The sequence below is a fragment of the Rhyacophila brunnea genome, unplaced genomic scaffold (assembly GCF_057557595.1).
Source record: "Rhyacophila brunnea isolate RB1 unplaced genomic scaffold, BYU_Rbru_1.0 scaffold_7, whole genome shotgun sequence".
NCBI classification, from domain to species: Eukaryota; Metazoa; Arthropoda; class Insecta; order Trichoptera; family Rhyacophilidae; genus Rhyacophila; species Rhyacophila brunnea.
This window is the reverse complement of record NW_028233339.1, coordinates 28,043,682-28,056,631: the sequence shown is the minus strand read 5'-3', so window position 1 is coordinate 28,056,631 and position 12,950 is coordinate 28,043,682. Positions and strand designations below refer to the sequence as shown.

Genomic DNA, 12,950 nt, shown 5'->3' with positions numbered 1-12,950 from the left:
AATAATAGCGCGGGAGCCAAAATTTCTTTGGGTTTTTTACTTAATCCGCCAAATGTACACTAACTTGACTTGTCCGTAAATATTTATACTTGTTTCAAAAGTGTCAATTATTATTGAATAGCATTAGCATTGAAAGCAAAATCAAATAATATACCCTCATGAGGCTTAGTTTAATCACTACATTGCTGTAAGTAGGTAATAAGATTCATGTTGTCATTGATAGGGTTTTTCAAAAATATCGAAGCTATGAAATTCTAAAATGAGATAACATATTAATTACTTAATTGACTAGCTACCTACTTAACCAAACCACATTTTATTAATTTTAAGTGACAATATATTTTTAAATAAATTAGTATCTAGCTAGGAGTTATAATATTTAATCTATGATATAGGTAAATCGTTTTACAGTGGCACCATGGGTACGGCAAATGCGGCTTGCAGTTGTAGTGGTATTATTTGCTAGCATTGAAACAGGCATTGCCGCAAGCAATTCAGTACATGCGCGAATCGCCTATGGTGCCACTGTAGAATGATTTACCTATACCTAGTATATAAGTGTTATTTGAAAAATAGTAATCATTATGTTTTTTTATATATGAGTCGTATAGTTCCTATATACGATAAGTCCACTTTTGGTCAAAATTGAGATAATGATGACATTTTTTACTACCGCCAGCGCTCCACAATTTGGTTCCGTTGATCGGTTCCTAAAGGCTATAAATTCATATGAAAAGAGAGTTTCAAAATCACGATGAATTCCTATCGGCGATAAATCCACGGTGCGGTTTGTTCCAAAGGCCGATAAGTCCATGCGACCTTGTAGACAGCCAATTAGCATCGAGCATTTGCTAAAATCAACATGGCCGTTGTAGCAGTTCACGTTATCAAAAGTGTCTCAAGTTTTTAGTAGAAATACAACGAAATAATGTCTGATCTTACCCAGAATGTTGCTAAAGTGGAAGGAAATACATCAAGGAAACGATTCATCAATTAGGAATTATGGAAAAAGAACGTGGATCATCGGGAAAGGTATTTAAAATACGACTATTTTGCATTAAATGTTGGCAAATACTGGGAGATTGAGAATTTCTCTCGTTCAATTGTTTTTATTTTAGTTATTTCCGTACTTTTTTGTAAATGTTCTACCTGCACAAAATAAAATTTGTGTGAATGTAAACTTCCCTCGTTTAAAATAATGGTTTTTTAATAAGATTTTTTTATAACATTTTTTTCTGTTAAAAATTACTCGGACTACGTTTATTTAAAAAAAAATATTGTGATTACATTATTGATAGTAAGTAAGTGTCAATATTATACATAATAGGTACATTTGTGTAAAAGTGCATGTTGTTTTTTCAATGTATGCTTGATCCAGTGCAAGGGCCCTATGGGTTGGGCGAATGGCTAACAACCATTCCTCGAAAAAAAGGGTCTGTTAATATAACCTTCACTCTGTGGAGGTTCATATGCTCTGCTTAGGAGCGAAGACGGTAATTACATTTGTGTATCTTTTTCTACTATCACTTACCTAAAAAATCTTTTAAAGTTACCTAACCATGTTAATATTTTTTTGATTTTATTTTAATAATCATTTGTCTATTAGATGAAGAGAAGACAAAACTTATGTTCGATTGGTTCTAATGTATTAGCTTTTATGATAATAAATAAATTTAAAAAAAATACGATTTTTATTTTACTGACGAAAATTCTCACATCACCAATGAATGAAATCATTCTAACAAATTATTTCTGTATTTATTGAAATAATAATTGTTTTTTATTTACCCTATACTTGTCAACCACTTATCATTAGTGTTGAGAAACAAAGACCGATAAGTCACACCTACTGGGTTCTTAAATACGATAAATTTGACAGTTAGTTTCAAATGCCGATAAGTCCATCACTCTTTTGTCAATTTGTCCTTTACTGCTACGAAAATGATTAATTTTATTGTGAATATTTGTATAAAAACAACACACCACCATAATATAAATTCAATCATAGGTTTTCATAAGAAGAAGTAGTATTAAATGAAAATATTTAGTTTGCCAACATTTCATCAAAGTTGACTTATCATATATAGGAACTATACGACTCATATCATGTAGGTACGAAATTAAAATCATATTAGAAATGACAGGTAGATACTTGATAATAATGACGTAAGTCTTAGTACCCTTACGCACTTGATAACAATTAATTCTTTCTCTGTGAATTATTGATTAAAAAAATGCCAAACAAATTAAAAAGAAGATCAATTATTAGTAGTCAATGTTGATTACGACTTAATTTACCATAGGCATGTCCTATTTGAAGTAGGCTGTAATCAACTATCCACTATCCAATGTCAGAATGCAGTGATCTACCACACTCTACCTTTGTCATTGTTCAACTTATGTATTTGGCTGAAGATAGTTAGGCGTTACAAATTAAACAACACGTCTTGTATTTTATCATCCCAGGTAAATCCTCAATTTCCCATTCGTCGTGAAAATGGTGAGATTGGTCTTCTTTCGGGCAATCATTGTCAAACTATTGTCTGAACTGTTATTAGAGTTACACCCATTTATAAGTCGGGGGTCTAGGATCATAAAACGAAAGAGCGAAACTACAAAAACACCGTACTGAGATAAATGGTAAAATAGTTTTTATTGTTAAAAAAAACAATTTCACACTGTAAAAATACAAAAATAATAAATTAAAGCTGTTGTAACATATTCATAAGAGTAATGAAGAGCATCAATATCGTCATTTTAGACATTAGTTAGATTGGAAAAAAATAAAATATAATTAATTGGAGACATTCGCCCTTTTGTCTCTCAAAATATTTTCAAATAAGGTTACTGGTAAATGATTGTTTTTAATACAATACAGGCGGACCTCGACTTACGAACGTTCGACTTTCGCACAATTCGCTATTTCGCACATTTCAAAAAAAAAATCGTTTTTTTAAAACGTCGCGCTGGCCGTGGGGTTAAGATATCCCCTTCTTGCTCGCTCACAAGCAAGTGCATTTCTTGCGTCACTTGCATCCTGCTCGCACCCGTCACTTTGCTTGTGAGCTAGCAAGGATAGGTTTAGTCTTGCGCAGGAGCACGTGCGGGCGTGTCATGTTGTGCGTTTTGCTAATTTTCTTCAATTGAAATATTTCACCCTAAAAATTTATAAACATGAGTGAGAAACGGAAAAAACTGCAGTGTTGATACGAACAAAAAGAAATCAAGGACTTATAAACTTCACATGACGTGCTGATTGCGGTGAATCTTTTGCTTAAATCGGATGTTCGTATGATACAAACAGGTCTACTACGATATGTTCAATTTTGAAAAATAAAAATAAACTTAAGGAATACGTTCAAAATTGTGGAAATTTATTATCTTTAAAGGTTGTTTCCAAAAGACACGGCATAGTTATGGATGAAATGGAAAAATATTTGTCATCATGGATCGACGACCAACATCAAAAAGATATCCCTCTGAATATTTCAATTATTCAAGCGAAGGCTCTTAGTTTGTACAAAGATTGGAAGGCTAGAAAAAGAAGATTCTAACACGATTTTTCAAGCAAGTAACGGTTGGTTTATATTAAATTCACTGGAGAATCGGCTGATGCGGATAAAGATGCTGCAAAAGAATTTATTTCCTCATTATCCAAAATTATTGAAGATAGAGAATATTCCTCTAGCCAAATATTTAATGTAGATGACACAGGTTTATTTTGGAAAAAATGCCTAGTCGTACATTCTTATCTAAGGAAGAATCAGTTGCCCCTGGGCATAAACCTTCTAAAAACCGATTAACATTGCTTCTTGGTGGAAACTTGGCTGGTGATTTAAAATTGATGCCAATGTTAATTTATCAACCAGAAAATCCCAGAGCATTGAAAGGGAAGGATAAAGAATTGCTTCCAGTAATCAAATAAAAAAGCCTTGGTTTACTGCGTTAATATTAAAAGATTGGTTCACTTTACATTCGTGCCAGCAGTTAAGCAATATTGTAAAGTTAATGATTTACCATTTAAAATAAGAAGAAGAAGAAGAAACACCCGCATACCCCACTTAAACATGTCTCTTAAACATCTTATATTTACTTGATAAATAAATATTTCAAAATACACACAATTTTTTTTTTTTACTTCCCTCTACTTTCGAACATTCAACATTCGCACACCTTTTCAGGAACCAATTATGTGCGAAAGTCGAGGTCCTCCTGTATAGATAATACAAAACATAGGTGAAATATCTTTCATCAAATTCTATTCCTAAATCTAACTATATACATAATTTTGTTATGCATCTTCTTCATCCATGTTTTCCTAATTATTTTCAAGATTTGACAACTTTAAAGAATTGTAAAAATAATGATATTTTTCCTGAATAATGCCCATTGATATCTTTTTCGCAGTGAGGGAAAGTGCTGCGTTATATTTAGGCTAGAGTCGAAAATATGAATGGTTAATTATTCTGGTTTCTCTTCGTATGACTTGGAGCATTTTGAATGGCTCGTCAAATCCATATTTTCTCCATCCGTATCAATCCGTATGAATCGTATGACACTTTGTCCATCCGAATCAATCTTCTTATTCTTTAATATGCATTTTTGTAATTCAGAAAAATCAAGAAAATCTTGTTGATCCATCTCAGTTACATTGTATTTTTTGTGTGCCAACTGAACAGCAGAGTACCATGCGGATGGATGGTATTTATATCCAAATGCTTTAGTTTTCGATTCTCGCATGAAAGGAATCTCATTTCATTTGAGAGTGCCCGGATTCAAAGAACATTTGATTAACTATCGGAATTTTTGGGAATGACTATGTTTAACAATGAACATCTTGTGGCACCATCCGGTCTTTGTTTTTCAATATCGCCTAAGGACCAATATGAATTCAACATTGTCTGCCGTACTGTTCGGTAAAATTCTCATTGCACTTTCTGGGACATTTAGAACAGTCTTTGGGCTTTAAATAACTTCCTTCAATTTGCTTACCTTTAACTGTAACATATGACTTTCCGTTTTGTCTATTAGTTATATGTTTATTTCTTTTCCATTCCTAGGGCTTAGCAATACGTTTTCGTTTACTATTCAACTCATCAAGAACACAATATTATTTCTGAATTGAACATTATCGGACATCACCAACATTATTTCTTATTGTAATTTCTTCTGGCATCCATTAAATTTTTCAAAAAAAAACCGGTTGAGCTATTCAAACACGTAGTAACTCCTGAGATGCTGTAAATGAGTTTTTTCTACAGGAAATTAGCTGACTTTTATCTGTTTTCATAATATAATATTATGAAGTATATACCATGGTTAAATTCAGCATATTATAATGGTGGTTCATGCGTAGGTTCTAATATATTTTCCACTGACAATAATAATTGTTCCGAATGTGCTGGTAATGGCTCAGGTACAATCTCTTCAAAAAATCCTGTTTCACTATTCAACCACGAAGTAAATTCTGGGATGTTGTGCACGTCTAAGAAAATAAATAGTATTTTTAATACAAAAGACAGATATTTTGAGTCCGGTTTTCTAAAAAAAATATTAAATATTAATTACATAATACCTAATAGAGTTCAATTCTGTCTTTTATGATGAGTGAATAACCTGCATTATTTTCCATTAGTCATTTTGCTGGCCATCCTGGTAACGTATCAGGGAGAAACTCTCGAAAATATTATCTTGAGCTTTGCAACCACGAAATAACTCCCGAGATGATAATATGCATGTCTGAGAAAAAAAATCGTATTTTTAATACAATTAGCTAGTGGTTAAAGCCATATCTGAACAATGAACCATTCATTATAATATTTCATCAAGGTTAACTGTTTATCAGAGTTATTCTCCTTGAAATTATAATCATTAGTCGGTGTATTATCTGGTACATGATTTGAGTTCAAAACATTCAGTTCTTCGTCTTCCAATTCTGTATTTCGATCTGCGAAAACATGATTTATAATGATGCTGTAAGTATATAAATATTTAATCAGATTACATTTAAAAACAATTTGACCGGTTAGGAGTCGAAATAACATAACTTAAATATACATAAGTAATTACTTACTTCGCATGCTTGTACGTTGGTTCTGTTTAAACATATCCACAATCATTACCTCTCCAAAACATTGTTGATATGCAAATATGAACCGATAACAAGTGTTTACTTAAGTCAAATTGACAACTTACGCCAAACTAAAAATTACGAAATTTCCATAAACACAACTTTATGTCAGTGACATAAAGGCGAAACGCCGCTTACGTCGAAGTATCCTTGATTAATCGGCATTAATGTCAGAGTCACACAGGTGTAAGAGGATATTCACCCATATGACATTAAAATTCCATGTAGATTTGTAGATACGCCGAGAAATATCTGGCAAACCGCTATACGTACGAGTTTCATCTTTCTACATATGATAGAACTGCGTTCTAGCAAGACAATGCAATATTTAACTCAAAACAGCCATTTTTGTAGTTTCGCCCTTATGATCCTAGACCCCTGAAGTTATAGCCACCAAATGCTATAAAAAACAAATGTCAAAAATAATACTCACTTCAATTCATTCAAAACGTTGTTATGTCTTAACAATATTTATGTAGGTCTACAACAATTTATATTAATAAAATTATTTATATTCTGTACCCGCATGGGCGAGTGATAACGTGTCACATGATCTTTTTCAATAATATGTGTTTGGATCCAGAGCATGGACATGCACGTAGTAGGTTCAGCAAGTGGATAACATATTATGTTATATCTCATTTATCAGGAGGTGGCTAAAATTCACGTCTAATTGTAGAGACAAAGAGAAAAATGTGCAAAAGATATTATCGAAAATACTTGAAAATTCATTTTTAAATACGACGGTTATCACCGGTTACCCGGTTAGTTATTCGCAAAATAACGGTAGTATTTTTCCTCCAGTTAATTGGAAGCCCTAGTTGTGACTTATGGAAACAAAAAGGTGGTGTTCGAATAGACATGGGTTCATAGAATTAAAAATACGAATTTAATAATAATAATTAAAGATATCATTTTTATTTCCTAATACTTTTAACAAACAATTATTTTATTCATAATGTCAAATGTTAATTATTACTAATTTTGAAGTCTTTAGATTTCTGTTTTTTGTACAATTTCATGACCTTTTTACCGGGCACAATACTAGAAGAAAGTCCAGGTCTCTTTTTCTTATTTTGCTGACGACCCTCCCATTCTTCTTCAGGATCTAAAGGAGTCAGATCTTCGGGAGCTTGACCAGGGTGATATCCGCTCGTCTGAATTTGCTGCATTCCTTGGCCTGAACTTTCACACAACAATGTAGATTGTACCTAAGACATGTCACAAAGGATTTATAATACAGTAAAACCTCGTTAATACGAATTCCATGGGACCGAAAATTGAAAAAAAATTCGAATTACGAATTATGAAATGTATGGGGGAAAAATATTAAAATTTTGAAAAAAAAAAATTTGATTTTCATTCATTTTATTTCCGATCGTAGATGTGCCTACCGAATTGGGTCATAAAATGACAGGATTATTTTTATTACCTTCTTAAAATAAATAATTTTTGATTTTTTAAGAAAAGTCTGTCACAATTTTCAATGACTGGCTCATGAAATAGTGTACTTTATTACGATTTATTGAATATTTTTTTATGTCAGGGACTCGGAAATCAGTTCGAATTACGAAATTCGAATCAAATGTATGGTTTTATATGAAAATAATGTTCAAGGGACTTTTTTTTCGGGAAAATTTCGAATTACGGCGAATTTCGAATTATCAGTGTTCTTACTAACGAGGTTTTACGTATGACACATTAAGAAGAAAATAATGGGTAGACTGAGCAGTAATGCTTTGAATTTTAAATATCACTTGATACTGAGTATAATGGAGTATATATTATTATAATCACCTATTGTAATGTCATATTCATAATTATTTTTATAAATACATGATATTTATTTAATATACGGCATATCACACACAAGCGTCAAGAATTCTAACAATTTGAACTGGTAGTTGGTAGTTAAATTGGTAAAGCTGCTCCCCCGGATACCAATTAATGTTCCAAGTAAGGAATAAAAAGAAAAAGAAAAATCTAGAAACTTTCTAATATGAATGTTTCTTCAGATCTATTCCAACTACGTAACACCTTTTCGTTATATACCGGGATCTGAGATAACCCTATTGTGTTATGGATGCAAGGCGGTTATCTAAAATAACTGATACGGCACAGGATTAGGACAATCTTTAAGTTGGTACACATGTTTCCATCTTCATGCGAACTCGCGCCTTTGACTAACCCACAAAGACGATGGTGGCATAAAATATCTTACTTGACATTTAACCAAGAAACGTCAGTCAATTTAAGCATCAGCTGTTGCAATGCTGCAATTTTATTCAAGTCACTGTGTTGGAAATGATGTACATAATATTACGTAATAATATTTACAATCATAATATGAATATAATTCTACATAATGACCTCTCTAAGGTATGTACCATTCTAATTTTTTTCGAAAATATGTACTATTGAAAATATTACTATTAAATATGACACTAATGAAAGTTTAAGGCTAAAAGTGCTAGTTAATCCTTTCGCGCTAATTATTCCATAATATATCAATTAAATTAAATTCAGCCCTGTCCGGACCCAACGCAACATAGAATTGATTCGGTTGGGTACCGATACGTTGGAATTGATCAGTAACAGAACTAGTAAGGTAGTTCCAAATTATGTATGATTTTTACGATTATACAAATTTATCATTATTCACTGGATAATCGAGGTTTTACCGTTTATGTTTTTATTTTATTTATTATTTTGTTATGTTTACGTTTATGTGTGTCATATTCAGATGTTCAGTAACCACCTGTATAATGTGACATCTCTGCATTATTGTTTCTCTTAGCATTGAGTAGTATTTTAAGACTTGCCTGGTTCTCAAGGTCAACCTCTTCCTTGCTCTTGTGCAGGTCTGAATCGTGAGCAAAAGTGCAATTATGTCCAAAACGACATCTTCCCTTACGATAGTTCCAGCATATTTTCTTTCCATTTATCATTTCAACTTTATCTTTGGTCGGCACCTAAACATTCAAAGCCAATGTACTTCACGATAGTAAGATACAATGAATTGAAGTGTTTTTTGTACTAAGTGATAAGTATAACATTATGGGTATTTTCAAAAGCAAATATGACATGAGGTGTCCACATGATATAGTGGAAATCTAATGGAAAATATAATGTATTATATTTTTCTATCTGTAATTTCACACAATGCATATATCTAAAACGTCGAAACCTGTCACAAGCATGCTGTTTGCACAAATTAAAAACTGTACAACTAAGACACTGATAAATTAAATACATTATGAGATGTCTAATAACAAAAACCCATAAGTCTACAATTGAAGCGCCTGGTTTCAAAAGCCCCTAAAACGGTTTTTGAAAATTTTTGAGTTAGATATGTATTTAGATATATATTTTTATTACCTATATTATGGCCAAAGATTGAACTTTATAAAACGCCAAAAACCATTAATACATATGATCAAAAATTAGGGTAAATTTCAAAACCCGCTAAAATGGGTGCGTGTGCTTTTCAAATATCCCTAAAATGCAAAGCCAAAATACTCTTTAGAATGTAACGAATTAAAAAATAAGTATATAAAGTTCACAGATTTAGTAGATATGATTTTTTCTTATTTTTATCAAAACCACCTAAAATCGTTTTTCTCATTTTTCTCAGAACTACCTAAAACCATTTTAGGGGCTTTTGAAACTAGGTGCTTCAATTCAACATCAGTGGGAAATTACGTTTATGGGCCTCAGGCATAACTAGTTGTTTTTAACATTAGTTTATTTTATTTTCAAACAAGAACAATATGCACATTTTTGCACTGAATTACTCCATTTGCAGTACATTCATGAAAAATAAAATCAGATGTGTCAACATATCTATTGATATCTCTTTAAATAATCGGTTTCTGTAAATCATTAGGTTTTTTTCTTTGATTTTGTGTCGTTTTAGTGTGAAATTGCACATAGAAATATAGACGATTTTTTTGTTAGATTTTGACCATATTATGTAGACTTATCAGTTTTTGTTATTAGACGTCTCATATTATACAAACAAAATACCGATATATGTTAAATTTTATTTTGCTTAATATATAAAATGTATGATCAGTAAAAATGGGCATATTTTTATATTTTGAAAATAAAAATATAAATTATTGAGTACAAATGGTATGTATTTAAAAGTAGACATCTTATATTTTATGTTTGGTGCACCCAACAGTTTTAAATTATAACTAGAAGAATTCATATAAACTTTTGTATTACAAAACTAATTGGCGATTCCAAAAATTTTTTATTGTTGAATTGAATGAAAAATTATTATTCGATACGTTGGCACTGAAAGACATTGAAAAAATTACAGCCATGAACAAGGGGCAGCAGTGGCGAACCTTTTTTATGCTTACACACCATTAATGTAAACAAATTATTGTAATAGTCCGTGTCAACGGCTAATATCGTATATGACTGACCATGATTTCTAAAAGAACTTTGTAAACCTGACTTTATACAATGACTAATTTTCGTAATTTTTCATTGTAGGGCATCCATTCTTTTACCAATATAGGTATAAGAAAAGGTTAAGAATGACGTGTATAACTAATCGTAAAAAAAAACTGATACCCAACCTTTTACTTCTGATGTAGGTACATAAATGAATCTGTAATGCGAAATGTCTAGCCACTAATCTAATATTCTAAGTTCTACTTAGTAACTCTTATTTCAGTTTCACTTTCTTATAGATTTATACCCCGTTTACACGTGCATGGATGTACTGTGCACAGTAAGAAAATGTATGGGAAAACATGTATTATCCTGCAGTTGTCAAGATTGCGTGCATAAATCAAACAAGATTGGAAGATTCCAAATTGTGATGATTTATTGCGCACAAGTAAGATTATTTTCGATCTGCGCCTGCGCAGTAGAGCGATAGGGGCGAACATGCCGGTAAAAAAATGAACTACTCATTTTGAGCTCAACCAATTTTCAATACGACCTGTCAGATAGTAGTATAAAATAACAACCTTGCTTACTCTTGAATAATGAAATTGGAGAGACAGTCAGCACTTTTACGTGTAAACAGTTATTGTCATGATAGTTTAAAATAAGCACGATTGCCAACAGTAATTCCATGCACGTGTACAGGCACTATTATACCTTGTTTACACGTGGATGGATGTACTGTGCACAGTAAGAAAATGTATGGGGAAACATGTATTACCCTGCAGTTGGCAAGTTTGCGTGCATAAATCAAACAAGATTGGAAGCTTCCAAATTGTGATTTATTGCGCGCAAGTAAGATTATTTTTGATCTGCGCCTGAGCAGTAGAGCGATAGGGGCGAACATGCCGGTAAAAAAACCAACTACTCATTTTGAGCTTAACCGATTTTCAATATGACCTGTCAGATAGTAGTATAAAATGACAACCTCGCGTCTCGCTTACTCTTGAAGAATGAGATTGGAGAGACAGTCAGCACTTTTACGTGTAAACAGTTATTGTCATGATAGTTTAAAATAAGCACGATTGTCGACAGTAATTCCATGCATGTGTACAGGCGTTATTAGGCTGTCTCGATAGAACAAAGTTTTCTTCGAAGGCTTTGGGTGCACCTTTACGCATCATGCTGATACTCTCATGTAGATATTAAATTATATAGGACTAAGTAGAGTAATTTCAGGTAAAAAAATCAACAAAAATACTGTCAAGTCAACCTATACCATTTTAACATGCTTCTCCAAGATAGCCTTTTTGGCATTCTCTGCTTCTGCAAATGGGTTGGAGAATACCGATTTTTTCGAGGATGAACCGTCAAAATCCGGTTTTGGAAGTTTCGGGATTCGGATGTCGTCTTGACTGAAAGTTTAAATAAAATAAAAACAATTGCTTCATTTAATACTGAGTGAGATATTAATCGATTAAGAAAAAATACAAACGTTTCATCGGATAAGCTATCATCGACATCAGATTTATCGCTTTCAGACTCTCCTGAGGACGTCCCATAGTCCGCCACGAGAGAATTCATGACATATAGTAAATACAATATCTGATTTATGTCATTATTTATCTGTATAACATTTCATAACAGCAACATCGTAAATAAAATTTTAATGAAATCAGTTTATTTTTATAAAACACTGACAGCGATAATAGCGATTAGTGGTCATAAAACTGTCACAGACTCAGACAGCGCTGCCAACATTGCCTGCTTCTGCTTATTGAATTGAATAATAATTGCGGTCTCCACATTTTATCCTTATCTATGCTCGACATTCCCATTTCCCATGGCTGCCAAACTGTGTGTCGCGACTCGCGACCGTCGTGGTATCAAGTAACTACCTAGGTACATTCTGGACGATCGTCAGTTTGCAAATCCGACATACGAGACGGGTACACGAGCCGATACAAACAACAAACAAATACAGTCCAACTAATCTTTCTCTCGTTTCTGACTCTAATCTCGATTAGACTTGTTCGGAATAGGGGTCGTGAGTTTGAAGTTTTCAACTCGGCATTATGAACGCCAATACAAAAAAAATCATCATGTCTATTACTTGGAACAGCTTCAGAGACATAGGTAGTAAGTTTCGGAGACATTGTGCGTATGGTGAGCACACACGACATAATGATAATATTGTTCAGCTTCCAATTGTTGACATTCAAAAATTGAGACAATTGGTTTATCAATGAGATAGATAACGGTTGGATCTAGGCACGCGCACTACTATCCATACCTCACCTCGCCATTTCACCGTTGCTATCTGACCACTTTACTCGCTCTTGATAAATGGTTGCAAGTGCGTTATTCTGGATTGTTAACTCACTTCACTACATATAAATATGGCAACACTGCCAAG

General features: G+C 32.7%; 1 protein-coding gene across 1 annotated transcript; it reads right to left on the bottom strand.

The window, feature by feature from the left end:
- Positions 1-7,022: 7,022 nt before the first annotated feature.
- Positions 7,023-12,318, bottom strand: LOC147064685 (uncharacterized). Its single transcript, XM_085957453.1, has 4 exons — positions 12,030-12,318; positions 11,814-11,949; positions 8,953-9,102; positions 7,023-7,341 (listed from the first exon to the last, which is right to left on the bottom strand). The coding sequence occupies exons 1-4, from the start codon at positions 12,116-12,118 to the stop codon at positions 7,099-7,101; spliced, it is 618 nt and encodes a 205-aa protein (XP_085813579.1). The 5' UTR covers positions 12,119-12,318; the 3' UTR covers positions 7,023-7,098.
- Positions 12,319-12,950: the final 632 nt, after the last annotated feature.